The 15143-nt window shown below is 44.1% G+C and overlaps 1 protein-coding gene across 1 annotated transcript in view; it reads right to left on the bottom strand.

Annotated features, from left to right (window-relative positions):
- LOC129824091 (potassium voltage-gated channel subfamily H member 2-like) overlaps nucleotides 1-15143 on the bottom strand; it is a 39458-nt gene that overhangs the window by 9119 nt on the left and 15196 nt on the right. The window contains exon 2 of the mRNA XM_055883411.1: nucleotides 178-600. Within this exon, the coding sequence (XP_055739386.1) occupies nucleotides 178-600 (423 nt within the window). The remainder of the gene's footprint in view (nucleotides 1-177; nucleotides 601-15143) is intronic.

Here is a 15143-nt window from a genome sequence, read left to right as displayed (position 1 = left end):
CAAAGATCATTCACACATGCAGAACACCTAGCCATAAAACCAAACTTGTTTTATTATTATCACTGTGTCAGCTTACTTAAGAAAGAATAAATAAATATTTGCACCGATTCTTATAACAGGCGCTCACTGCAGCATTTGGATAGGTACAATAAGACCATTCCACCCTGATCTCCTCACCTCTTCTCCTGAGCGGTATATGAGCAGGTCAAAGGGGATAGCCGCCACCATGTCTATAAGGAACCAGCCTTTGAAGTAGTGCACAGCGATCCGCTGTGACTGGCTGACCACCTCGTCATTGTTGTTGACGTACGTCGTCCTGAAGTTGATGATGATATCAACAATGAACATGATGTCCACGATGAGGTCCACCACGTTGAGCGGAGAGCAGGAGTAACCACAGGTCTGCATGGCCGCCCCCTCCTGGTCACTAAGTAGAAAGGCCGCAGAGTAGGGGGTGAAGATGGCAGTGTAGATGACCAGGAGCAGGATGACCCAGTCCCACACCGCCTTGAAGGGGCTGTAGTGCAGGATGGTCCATTTATGGATGCGAGGGGTCTGGAGCTTGTACTCTGGTAGGACATCTGCACCTAGTGAGAGGACCTTGGGAAGGAGAGAAAGGAAATGTGACTGACTTTGCTGATGAGACTGAAATCAAAAGATGGAAGGGTGTTGAATTTGATGACCACGAGGGAAACCTGTCCTCTAAAAACGATGTGGTCCAACAGATTGCAAATATGCTCTTTAATGTAGGCCAGTGTCATCATTTACATTTTGGAGGATTTGACCTTTTTTTCTAATTAAAACCCACTTAAAATTCAAGTTGTACCAATGAATAGGATGGGAGCACACAAACAGTGGATTATTGAGCGTAGCCATTAGGCTTCAACACAACTACTTGATTTATTATAGTGCTAAAAAAAAGCAAAGGAGCAAATGAAACAGTATTGCACTTTTCATGTAGCCAACTTTTGGCCAGCTAATAGCCTAACCACCAATCAAGCAACAGTATGGGCTAAATGTTAAAATGTTGTGTGACAATATAGATCAAATGAAAATCCTACAACAGGATTTGAACTTTTAGAGACCATAATGTTGCTTGATCAGTGCTTAGGCTTTTAGTTGGCCAAAAGCAGGCTACATGAAAAGTGAAATACTGTTAATATAACCGTGTGTTAGAGTGGGCGTTCAGTGAATTTATGTCAATCATGAAGCTCATCTGCTATTCCTGTGGTGCAGAAAAATTCTCAGCAACCAAAGAGTGATCAAATTAAGATCCTGTATCTGTACATATTGAAATCAAGATGACAGTGTCAGCCCTGAGCTGGCCCTGGTCAGTGATTGCGGTCCAAACACTTAAAAGACTATCCCCTCAGCCCTCAAATTAAGTGGACACTTTGATGACGCATCATGACGTCTGACGAGTATACACCTGCAGGGCAAGGGTCGAGGGAGGAAGGGAGGAAGGAATTATTTTTAAATGGACCACCCTTGGCCAGAAATTACTCCAGCCACCCAAGTCATAGACTGTTCTCTCTACTACCGCACGGCAAGCGGTACCGATGTACCAAGTCTGGAACCAACAGGACCCTGAAAAGCATCTACCCCCAAGCTATAAGACTGCTAAATAGTTAGTTAAATAGTTAACCAATAGCTACCTAGAATATCTGCGTTGACCCTCTTTGCACTAATCTCTTTTGATTTATCACGTACTGTATGCTGCTGTTACTGTTTATTATCTATCCCGTTGCCTAGTGAATTTATCCCTACCTACAGTATATGTACATATCTACCTCAATTACCGTGCACATCGACTCAGTACTGGTACCCACCCGGTGTATATTGCCAAGTTAAGGTTACTCATTGTGTATTTATTCCTTGTGCTGTTATTATAATAATTATTATTTTTGTTTACTATTTCAACAACAAAATCTCTGCATTGTTGAGAAGGGCTCGTAAGTAAGCATTTCATTGTTAGTCTACACCTGTTGTTTACGAAGCATGTGACAAATGAAATTTGATTTGATTTAACAAGAGACTGGAGTCGAGGAGCAGGTGGCTCCAGCCTTCAGGCTTCTGCAAAGAAAATATGACAGATGAAGTTAAAGAACTGTACACACTTATGTGAGGGTATGTTGACAACTTCTTATAAATATCATCCCTTCGTGCACGACACCTGAATGACACCATAACATCCCCATAATGTCCCCATAACATCTTTGCAAACTGTAGTTCCAAAGTGAAGACCAAATACAAATAGAAATAAATTACAAAGATATGAGCCTTCTGTGTACCATGCATCTTCAGCTAAAGCACCTTGAATCACATGACCGGCATTAGCCCTAAGCCCTGTGGTTATTGTTTCTTTGTATGTGTAACCGATGTGAAATGGCTAGCTAGTTAGCGGTGGTGCGCGCTAATAGCGTTTCAATCGGTGACGTCACTTGCTCTGAGACCTTGAAGCAGTTGTTGCCCTTGCTCTGCAAGGGCCGCGGTTTTTGTGGAGCGATGTGTAACGATGCTTCGTGGGTGACTGTTGTTGATGTGTGCAGAGGGTCCCTGGTTCGAGCCCAGGTAGGGGCGAAGAGAGGGACGGAAGCTAAACTGTTACATATGATTTCAAAGCCAGGTACAGAACATCTACACAACAAAACAGTGTACATAAGGCAAACTGAAACAGTGTGACAGTCAGAGTACTGAGGACTTCCAATCAAGCCCTAGCCGTTCTAATGTTTATCTCACCGACCAAACTCTCCCCAGCCTCTCAATCACTCACCAAAACCCAATCAAAACTCACTCTTGTCTGGCATTCTCTGGGGAACTGCTGGTCAGGCTCATGCCTCCACTGTAAATAACAGAATTGTAAATAAATAAAGGTGTATTATTCCCCAATTCCAGAAAAGCATAGTATACAGTGCATTCGGAAAGTACTTAGACCCCTTGACTTTTTCCACATTTTGTTACGTTACAGCCTTATTCTAAAATGGATTAAATCGTTTTCCCTCCCTTAGTAATCCAGATGCAATACCCCATAATGACAAAGCAAAAACCTGTTTTCAGAATTTTTTGGCAAACGTAATAAAAAATATAAAAACGGAAATATTACATTTACATAAGTATTCAGACCCTTTACTCAGTACTTTGTTGAAGCACCTTGGCAGCGATTATAGCCTCGAGTCTTCTTGGGTATGATGCTACAAGCTTGGCACACCTTTATTTGGGGAGTTTCTTCGCCAATTTCAAGTCTCATAGCAAAGGGTCTGAATACTTATGTAAAGGTATTTATGCTTGTTTTATTATATACATTTGCAAAAATAAAAACTTTTCGCTGTGTCATTATGTGGTATTGTGTGTAGATTGATGAGGGAAAAAAAATATTGTATCTATTTTAGAATAAGGCTGTAACGTAACAAAATGTGGAAAAAGGGAAGGGGTCTGAATACTTCCCAAATGCACTGTATGTGGACATCCTTTCAAATGAGTGTTCGGTTATTCCAGTCAAACCCATTGCTGACAGGTGTATAAAATCGAGCACACAGCCATGAAATCGCCATGAAATCTCTAGACAAACATTGGTAGTAGAATGGCCTTACTAAAGAGCTCTGTGACTTTAAACGTGGCACCATCATAGGATGCCACCTTTCCAACAAGTCAATTTGTCAAATTTCTGCCCTGCTAAAGCTGTGCTGTTATTGTGAAGTGGAAATGTCTAGGAGCAACAAAGGCTCAGCAGCGAAGTGATAGGCCACACAAGCTCACAGAACGGGACCGCCGAGTGTTGAAGGTTACATGCGGAAGACACATTTCAGCATCACTACCGAGTTCCAAAATGCCTCTGGAAGCAACTTCAGCACAATAACTGTTTGTCGGGAACTTCATAAAATGGGTTTATATGGCCGAGCAGCCGCACACAAGCCTAAGGTCACCATATGCAATGCCAAGCATCAGCTGGAGTGGTGTAAAGCTCGCCGCCATTGGACTCTGGAGCAGTGGAAACGTGTTCTCTGGAGTGATGAATCACTTCACCATCTGGCAGTCTGACGGACAAATCTGGGTTTGGCAGATGCCAGGAAAACACTACATGCCCCAATGCATAGTGCCAACTGTAAAGTTTGGTGGAGGAGGAATAATGGTCTCGGGCTGTTTTTCATGGTTTGGGCTAGGCTACCTAGTTCCAGTGAAGGTAAATCTCAACGCAACAGCATACAATGACATTCTAGACGATTATTTGCTTCCAACTTTGTGGCAACAGTTTGGGGAATTCTCTTTCCTGTTTCAGCATGAAAATTACCGTGTGCACAAAGCGAGGTCCATACAGAAATTGTTTGTCAAGATCGGTGTGTAAGAACTAGACTGGACCGCACAAAGCCCAGACCTCAACCCCATTGAACACCTTTGGGATGAGTGGAGGCTATTATAGCAGCAAAGGGGGGGGACCAACTCTATTCATGCCCATGATTTTGGAATGAGATGTTCGAAGAGCAGGTGTCCACATACATTTTGTAATGTAGTGTATATATACAGTATACACACACTGAGTATACCAATGAAAAGGAGGCACAGGGAATTAAATGATTACAAATATATTATTTTCATGAAATAAACACACAGAGTGATTTACTGAATTGGGCATACAGTGATGATTTAAAAAATACAATTAAAAAGACTGCATGGGGGCTTTAACATCCACTGTAGCCCTACAGACTGCTTCACACAATGTACATACACAGAAAGACTCTAAAAGCCAGAAACATGAAAACATGATTAACTTATGTTATATTTGAATATTTATCCTGCTCATTATGTACCAGTCAGAATGAGAAATGACAGCAGATCCGGAAAAGGCAGCAAATAGATAGCTAGCAAACAAAATTACATTTTGGGCTGAATACAGAACATACAATTTTCCTCACCCACAGTAATACACATAACAGCAGCACTAAATGTCTTGCTATCGACATCCCAGTTGATAAGTAAGACCATATTTAATTTATGTTTCTATTCCTGTATCTATGATATGATTACCATAAACAACTTCACACAACTAGCACTTCAAATAAAGAGCATGTGGGGTTCGCCATCTAAAAAGATAGCGAGTTTTTCTACATTGTTACATTACAGTCTTATTCTAAATTGGATTAAGTAAAAATGTTTTCCTCATCAATCTACACACAAAGTGAAAACAGGTTTTTAGCAATGTTTGCAAATTTATAAAAACAGAAATACCTTATTTACATAAATATGTCAGAGCGAAAACCAAGCCATGATGTTGAAGGAATTGTCCGTAGAGCTCAAATACAGAAAGGCACAGATCTGGGGAAAAGTACCAAAACATTTCTGCAGCATTGAAGGTCCCCAAGAATACAGTGGCCTCCATCATTCTTAAATGGAAGAAGTTTGGAACCACCACAACTCTGCCTAGAGCTGGCAGCCCAGCCAAACTGAGCAATCGAGGGAGAAGGGCCTTGATCAGGGAGATGTCAAAGAACCAGATGGTCACTCTGACAGAGATCCAGAGTTTGTCTGTGGAGATGGGAGAACCTTCCAGAAGGACAACCATCTCTGCAACACTCCACCAATCAGGCCTTTATGGTAGAGTGGCCAGACGGAAGCCACTTCTCAGTAAAAGGCACATGACAGCCCACTTGGAGTTGCCAAAAGGCACCTAAAGGACTCTCAGACCATTAGAAACAAGATTCTCTGGTCACTACCTACATGTACATACTAACTCAAATAACCGGTGCCCCCACACATTGACTCTGTATCGGTACTCCCCGTATATAGTCTCGCTGTTGTTATTTCACTGCTGCTCTCTAATTACTTACTTTTATCTCTTAATCTTATCTGTATTTTCTTTAACTGCATTGTTGGTTAGGGGATCATAAGTAAGCACTGTAAGGTCTACACCTGTTGTATTCGGCGCATGTGACTAATAACATTTGATTTGATGAAACCAAGATTGAACTCTTTGGCCTGAATGCCAAGCGTGAGGAAACCAGGCACCGCTCAATACCATCCCTACTGTTATGTTCTGTTAATTACTGATGTCCCCTTTAAGAATGGAGCACCCTTAGTCATGCGCAGTGTTGTTCTATGTTATTCTGGTACTAACTCGTTTTAGTAAATGTGGAGCTCCAGTTCAATTTCTTGTATTCAGAGTCTTTCTTATTATATAAATAAGTAATAAGAGCTAAGACACTACAATGGCGACAAGGATGATTACTTGCAGTGTGCATCACGAATGCAGATGGAGCTCGTTGTCACGCACTGACCTTAGAGAGGTTTTTATTTCTCTATTTGGTTAGTTCAGGGTGTGATTAGGGTGGGCATTCTAGGTTTTCTGGTTCTATGTTGGTGTGTTTGATTCCCAATCGGAGGCAGCTGTCTATCGTTGTCTCCGATTGGGAATCAGATATAAGTTGTTAGTTTCCGTTTGGGTTTTGTGGGATCTTGTCTTTGTTTGTTGCATGTTTTGCACTACGAAGCTTTACTTCGTTGTATTGTTTATTATTTTTGGTGGAACATTAATAAAGAAAATGTATGCCTACCACGCTGCACCTTGGTCTGGTCATTCTACCAGCGAGAGCCGTAACAGAAGATCCCACCACCAACGGACCAAGCAGCGTGCCCCGGAGTGGAGGACATCATGGACATGGGAGGAGGTAATGGCAGGGCATGAGAGCCTGCCGTGGAAACAGGCGGAAGCAGCGAGGGAGGAACAGCGGCGATACCAGGAGTCACGGCAAGGACGGAAGCAAGAGAGGCAGTCTCAAAAAAAAATTGGGGGGGGGAACACGGGTTGGCGAGCGGAGCGAGCGGAACGAACAGAACTAAGGCGTGAACGAGAACCATCTCCCTGTAAATACAATGAGGAGTTGGTCAAGGTTCAAGTGTCACGTTTTCCGGTTCTGCGCACCGTGCCTTCAGTGCGCATCCACAGCCCGGTGCGCTCTGTGCAAGCTCCCCGTAGTTGCCGTGCTAGAGTGGGTACTCAGCCAGGACGGATTGTGCCGGCTCAGCGCTCCTCGTCTCCGGTGCGTCTCTTCGGCCCAGGATGTCCTGCGACAGCTCTACGCACGGTATCCCCAGTTTGCCAGCACAACCCAGTGCGGCCTGTGCCAGCTCCCCGCACGTGTCGTGCTACAGAGGGTATTCAGCCAGGACGCGTGGTGCCAGCTCTACGCTACAGACCTCCAATGCGCCTCCACGGCCCAGTATATCCTGCGCCGGCTATACGCACTAGGCCTCCAGTGCGCCTTCTTAGCCCAGTGAGTCCTGTGCCAGCTCTCCACACTCACCGAGCTAAAGTGGGTATCCAGCCAGGACGCGTTGTGGCAGCTCCACGTACCAGACTTCCAGTACGTCTCCTCAGTCCGGTGAGACTTGTTCTGGCTCCACGTACGAAGCCCCCAGTGATGATCTATGGTCCGAAGCCTCCAGTGATGATCCATGGCACGAAGCCTCCAGTGATGATCCATGGCCCGGAGCCTGTAGTGATGATCCATGGCACGAAGCCTCCAGTGATAATCCATGGCCCGGAGCCTCCAGTGATAATCCATGGCACGAAGCCTCCAGTGATGATCCATGGCCCGGAGCCTGTAGTGATAATTTATGGCACGAAGCCTCACGGATGATCCATGGCCCGGAGCCTGTAGTGACCATCCATGGTACGGAGCCTGCAGCGACAATCCATGGCACGGAGCCTGCAGCGACGGTCCCCTGTCCAGAGCCTGCAGCAACGGTCCCCTGTCCAGAGCCTGCAGCAACGGTCCCCAGTCCGGAGCCTCCGGCGACGGTCCCCAATCCGGAGCCTCCGGCCCCTCTGAAGCCCTCCAATAAAACATTCACAGAGATTGTGGAGATATTGCAAAATCACCTATCACCTAAACCACTCCTCATCGCGGAACATTTTCGTTTCCACAAGAGAGATCAGAATGAGGGGGAGGGTGTTAGTACATATGTAGCAGAGTTGAAGAAACTGTCTGAACATTGCCAGTTTGGAGAGAACCTAAATGACACATTAAGGGATAGATTTGTTTGTGGACTGAAACATGAACACATTCAAAAACGTTTGCTCACAGAATCAGACCTCACGTTTGCAAAGGCTGTTGAAATTGCTTTGGCTATGGAAGTCGCAAATACAGCTGACCTATCACAAACTTCCCTGCACAAGTTTTCACGCAGCCGACAGCGCCCCCGTGTTGCCGAAAAATGCAACAGGTGTGACAGAGATGGTCACAGAGCAGAGGACTGCAGTTTCAAAGACGAAATTTGTCACAAATGCAGTAGAACGGGGCACATTCAAAAAGCATGCAAAGCAAAATTCAGTCACAACAGGAAAACTGAGAAAATTAAAGGGTCTGTGAATTCACTAGCAGAGAACAGTGGCAGTGATTCAGATGAACGATTAATTGGTACAATGGAATTAAACACAGTGACTTCTCCCAGCAGTAGCATAATATGATGACACCAGAAATTGAAGGCAAACTCCTCAAAATGGAGCTGGACACAGGATCTGCAGTGTCTATAATTTCCACTACTGTCTACAATGAGCACTTCAAGAATATCAAGCTGAAGAACACAAATGTGTTGCTGAAGACCTACTCAGGAGAGAGATTGAGCCCAATGGGGGCGTTGCAGGTCAGAGTGAGTTATGGGGAGCAAACACAGCAGTTACAGCTGTATGTGGTGCCTGGAACTGGCCCACCATTATTTGGCAGGGAATGGCTTTCAAAAATAAGGCTGAACTGGTGTGACTTGAAAATGCTGCACACGTTCCAGTCCAAAGAGAAAGGCACAGACCAAACACTGGAACACTTGCGGAAGAAATACAACACAGTGTTCAGTGATCAGATGGGAACAGTAAAAGGCTTCACAGCCAAACTTGTACTAAGAGATGACGCAACCCCAACATTTTGCAAAGCCAGATCTGTTCCATACTCCCTGAGACCAAAGGTGGAAGCGGAAATCGATCGCTTGCAGGATACAGGGATCCCGACGAAAGTGGATAGAAGCGAATGGGCCACACCCATAGTTCCTATTGTGAAGAAAGACGGGTCTGTTAGAATGTGTGGGGACTTCAAGGTAACTGTGAATTCAATGTTGCATGTGGACCAATACCCCCTGCAACGTCTGGATGACATCTTTGCTGCACTAGCTGGTGGGAAACACTTGTAAAATCGATCTGAAACAGGTTTACCTGCAGCTATCGGTTGAAGAGAGCTCCAAACAGTACCTGACAATAAACACACACAAAGGTCTTTACAGGTATAACCGCCTGGTTTTTGGCATTGCATCAGCCCCAGCCATTTGGCAACAAACTATTGACCAGATTTTGCAAGAAATCCCAGGAACCCAGTGTATCCTGGATGACATGATCATAACAAGACGCACCGACAAAGAGCACCTGGCTAACCTGGAAGTGGTCCTGAAAAGACTGAAAGAGAATGGTCTACAGGCAAACTTACAGAAGTGTGAGTTCTTCAAAGACAGGATTGTCTTCTGTGGACATGAAATCGACCGCAAGGGATTGCACAAAACACAGGACAACATCGATGCAGTGGTACAGGCACCACAACCACAAAATATCACAGAAGTGAGATCTTTTACGGGACTGATCAATTACTACAGAAGATTCCTCCCAAACCTTTCAGCAGTAATCAAGAATAGGACATGGCGGTGGACAGAACAGTGTGAAAATGCATTTCTTGAGGCAAAACGGCTCATCACATCTGAACAGGTCCTGATGCATTACAACCCTGAACTGCCAGTGAAGTTGGTTTGTGATGCGTCCCCTTAAGGCTTAGGGGACGTCCTTTCACACACACTGAAAGATGGGTCAGAGAGGCCAGTTGCATTTGCGTCACGAACATTGAATGATGCAGAGAAAAACTACTCACAAATCGACAAAGAAGCACTGGCACTAGTGTGGGGCGTCAAGAAATTCCACGCATACCTATATGGCAAGCGTTTCACACTGGTTACGGATCACCAGCTGTTGCTTTCTATTTTCAGTCCAAAGAAAGGCAATGACAGCAGCCAGGTTCCAGCGATTTGCCTTGTTCCTTGCCAGTCATATGTATGACATTGAGTTTAAGCCGTCGTCCCTCCACACAAATGCAGATGGATTATCCAGACTGCCGTGTGCAAGAGAAAGACAAAGGAGTGTGGATGCAGTGGACATTTTCCATACCGCTCAGCTCGAGGCACTACCGGTCACAAGCACAGTTATCAAACAGGAGACAAGGAAAGATGTGACCTTGTCAAAAGTGTACACCTACACCATGCCAGGATGGCCAGCTACAGGCAGAAAGGAGCTGACTCTGTATTTCCAGCAGAGAAACGAAATTCGAACGTACCAAGGATGTTTGATGTGGGGAATGAGAGTCATGATACCCCAGAAATGCCAACATCAGGTTTTGCAGCAACTACATGAAGGTCATGTTGGAATTGTCAAAACGAAGCTGCTCGCAAGGAGCCACTTCTGGTGGCCAGGTCTGGATCAACAGATAGAAAACATGGCGAAGAACTGTAGCGGATGTTTGGAAACCCTTCACATGCCTACTCCTGTCCCAGTCCACCCATGGGAATGGCCCACAGAGCCATGGCAGAGAATTCATGTGGACTAGGCTGGTCTCTTTGAGAAGCACATGTTTCTGGTTATAGTTGATGCCCATTCCAAATGGCCAGAGATGTTTTGCACTGACTCCTCCACCTCAGCTCAGACGATAGAGTGTCTCAGAACAATGTTTGCACGCTTCGGATCGCCGCTGCAGCTGGTAAGGGACAACGCGCAAGCTTTTGTAAGTGACGAGTTTACAAGATTCATGTCAGTAAATGGAATCAAACACTCAACCTCAGCTCCGTACCACCCTGCCACCAATGGGCTGGCAGAACGCTTTGTGCAAACCCTAAAGCAATGACTCTGTGCAGAAAAACGAGACGAAGGGACTTTGCAAACAAAACTGGCCAAGTTCCTTGCCTCCTACGGAAACACCCCACATGCCACGACAAATGAAAGCCGAGCCGCACTGATGTTCGGGAGGCCTCTCCGCACACAGCTGGACATCATGAAGCCAAACAGGCGTAATGAAGTGCTGAACAAACAAGCCAAGATGCTCTCCGGTGGCAGGGAGTGCCATCTCCAAACAGGACAGGAAGTGATGGTGCGAGACTACAGAAGGGGAGGGAAATGGACAAGAGGGACCGTACATACACAAACGGGACCCAGAACTTACCAGGTTCAAGTGAGCCCAGACATAATGTGGCGGCATCACATTAACCAAATGTATTCCACGGAAAACAGCACAACAATCGAGAGATAACAGGCACAGAGAGCTCCTGAGAGAGACACACAGGGAACTGTAGAGGACGGTGGGGCAGTAAAGAGACCCCAGGCTGAAAGAAGGGAACGTGTTGATGAAGGTGCTGCTATAGCAGAAGCTATAATGGAACAAGCACACACTGAGGATGTTCAGGAGCCTCCAGACAATCCTAGGCGCTACCGAGAACGAAGGCACCGTCCACCAGACAGACTGGACTTATAAACAAAGAAACAAAAATGAACTGTTCAAGTTCAAATCAAAAGATGCAAATAACTACAACAAGTTCTGGGAAATGTTTCAGTTGTGGTTTGGTAAAAGTAACTCTGATTGTTTAAGAGAAGGAATGTTATGTTCTGTTAATTACTGATGTCCCCTTTAAGAATGGAGCACCCTTGGTCATGCGCAGTGTTGTTCTATGTTATTCTGGTACTAACTCGTTTTAGTAAATTTGAAGCTCCAGTTCAATTTCTTGTATTCAGAGTCTTTCTTATTATATAAATAAATAATAAGAGCTACGACACTACACCTACGGTGAAGCCTGGTGATGGCAGCATCATGCTGTGGGGATGTTTTTCAGCGGCAGGAACTGTGAGACTAGTCAGGATCGAGGGAAAGATGAACGAAGCAAAGTAAAGAGAGCTCCTTGATGAAAACCTGTTCCAGAGCACTCAGGACATCAGACTGGGGCGAAGGTTCACCTTCCAACAGGACAATGACCCTAAGCACACAGCCAAGACAATGAAGGAGTGGGTTCGGGACAAGTCTCTGAATGTCCTTGAGTGGCCCAGCCAGAGCCTGGACCCGATCGAACATCTCTGGAGAGACCTGAAAATAGCTGTGCAGCGATACTCCCCATCCAACCTGACAGAGCTTGAGAGGATCTGCAGAGAAGAATGGGAAAAACTCCCCAAATACAGGTGTGCCAAGCTTGTAACGTCATCCACAAGAAGACTCAAGGCTGTAATCGCTGCCAGAGGTGTTTCAACAAAGTACTGAGTAAAGGTCTGAATACTTATGTAAATTTAATATTTCAGTGTTTTATTTTTTATAAATTTGCTAACATATCTAAAAACCTGTTTTTGCCTTGTCATTATGGGATATTCTATTTTAGAATAAGGCTGTAACATAATAAAATGCGTAAAAAGTCAAGGGGTCTGAATACTTTCTGAATGCACTGTATACCATGTGTACCCCATACATACTGTACGACTAATAAAACTTGAAACTTGAGTCTCCTCATATGTTTGTTTGCTCACTTCACAACTGAGTGGATAGGTTTTCAGTATCTGATGGCCTGTCCTCAATGGCAAACTGAAAATGAAATTCTTCAGTTCAGACTCTATCTTGCTATACCTCTCCAGTGCTCTTTCTAGATTTGGATGAATTATTTTTGCTCTGTTTATTTCGCTCCAAATTGAAATTAAGTGATTTGCGTATTTTGGGGGTTTGGGAGATTCAATCAGCATCTCTACAGAAATGTGTCATTCTGACTGATGCTTCCGAGAATGGAACCACCAGCCAATAGGATCCCTGACACCTCCACTCTCTGTCCTGAATCCACCCTGAGTTCTTCAGCATCTCCTGACTCAAACCCTGACTCTTCCCTTGAAGTAAGTCAGAGTCCTTAGAAGCCGTCCAATAGCAAGAGGAATGGGGCCTTCATCAGCCTCCAACCTAATCAACACTCTAGATTAGTCCACCCAGCTGTAACAATGCATGACCTAATGTGCATCCAAAGTCTGTGTCCCAAATGGCAATCCTATTCCCTATATAGTACACTACTTTTGACCACAGCCTTATGGGCCCTGGGTGCACATTAGTGTCCTAAATGAGTGGGTTGACATTTGGGATGCACTCTAATACAGATGACCACTGATATTCCACTTCAACATTCTATTTCAACAAAGACCTGACTTGGGTTCTCGTGAACTGTGCTACCCTTGTGAAAACATCTTCTCCCATTCTCCTTTACGATTATGACCAAAGTGAGGTAGTAGTGCTCTGGTTATTTTCAGCAGTATTGTGAACAATAACAGTAATACAACAAGTCATATTTAGCCACTCTGGCGTAGGCAGATTTTTGAGTGACAGATGTGGCAGACTGAGGTGTTATGCTATTCTGTTCTATAAAAGTTAAATATCTGCACTCTAAGTTTCTGATATGGACCAATGTTGGACACCAACTGAAACATCAGAGAAATACAGAGATAATAAAAGAGTGCTCATTAACTAGGGGAGAGCCGGGACGAAAGCAATATGGGGTGAAAGTAACACGCCCATTTTCTCAGATAACACAGAAACTAGAATTACGTAATGAAGTCAGCAAGTTCCTAACGTGGAGAACAACCTCCTTGCGAAAAAAACAGCACGTCAACCATGTTTTGCAGAGTTATCAACAAAAATCGACACAAACTTGATAGTACATTTGTTGAAAGTAACGACGATTACAAACCAGAAACATGGAAATAAGACAGATTTTGTACACTTCTCCCCAGCTGTTACTCCGCCCTGCCTGTACTAACAAAAGTAAAGTTGTGGTAGTTCTGTTCTCTGTCTATTTAAAGGGGAAGTTCACCCTGGGGGAGTCTGAGCTTGTTTTCATTATGTCCAAGGTATTTTTAGGACAGTGAGATGTGTTTCACACATAATTAACCAGGAGGAAGGCAGGTTTGGCTTCGGGCGGTGAATGATACACTCCATGATGGCTTCCGGTGTATTGATACGGGGGTGCAAGATCTAAAAATACATCTGCTTTGTGGCGTTTCGTGAAGATTGTATGTTATACTGATTGCACTATACATCTTTGTGCATGTAGATATGGTTGTACTTGTTCGATAGAACCATTGGATGTCTTTCAGCAATGTTCCTATCGGCAGATTCATTGCTAAATATACAAGTAGACACATTTTTTACGATCTCTGAGACTACAACTTGTGTTGGGCACTTTTTTTAAGAAGGAGGCGGACACTAATACAATCCTTTTGGCAAAACTGAAAGTACTGACCAGAAGCAATGGCTTCAAGTGATTCCTCTCATCAACACAAATTCGATGATGAAGAATGTTCTATTAGCTACATGGTGACATTTAACTATATATTTATAACTGGAAATGACTGAAGAGGATTCGAAACAAAGAGTTGGATTTAGCTAACGTTAGAAGCACACAGACAATGCAAGCACCAAGAGGGCAGATAAATTACGGTGCCTAGCTAAGTAAGTTATTTTTCCTGCAAGCCACCTAGCTAGCTAACTTTAGTTTATCTACTGAAACCCATATTGTGTATTTCTGGCTAACAAACTGTTACAGTGGGAGAAAATCAAATAATGGTTATGTTTGCTAACCTAGCTAGGTGGCTAGCTAGGTTAGCTAAACAACTACCGGTTGCCATATCTATGACTAAAATAGAAAAGGTTTTACAATCAGAGATCTTTTGTATCTCAATTGTAAAACCTCTTCTCGTTTTAGTCATAGATATGGCAAGCTACAAGGTTACAACCAGCCACCTAAAGCTAGGTTTACCAGCAAACGTTAGCATGACTGGAGTTGGCTGGCTAGTTAGCCTGGCGACTGCTAACTTATACGCCTCGCTTTACATTTGTAACCTGTTAGCAAACATGTCTAGTGTCAGCAACGGTAAATCATTTTACTAGCTAGCTATGTAACATGATTGACGATGATTGACATTGGTTATGATCATGACCATGGATGCATTTTAATTTCACAAAATTCTAGGCATAATGCAAGATAGGATTCCAAACAGCTGTAAAGAACAATTATTTTATATCCAGCAAGCCAGCTAACTTATCTAGGTTTACTATCAA

Source organism: Salvelinus fontinalis, chromosome 26, assembly GCF_029448725.1.
Source record: "Salvelinus fontinalis isolate EN_2023a chromosome 26, ASM2944872v1, whole genome shotgun sequence".
NCBI classification, from domain to species: Eukaryota; Metazoa; Chordata; class Actinopteri; order Salmoniformes; family Salmonidae; genus Salvelinus; species Salvelinus fontinalis.
This window is presented reverse-complemented; position numbering and strand designations above follow the sequence as displayed.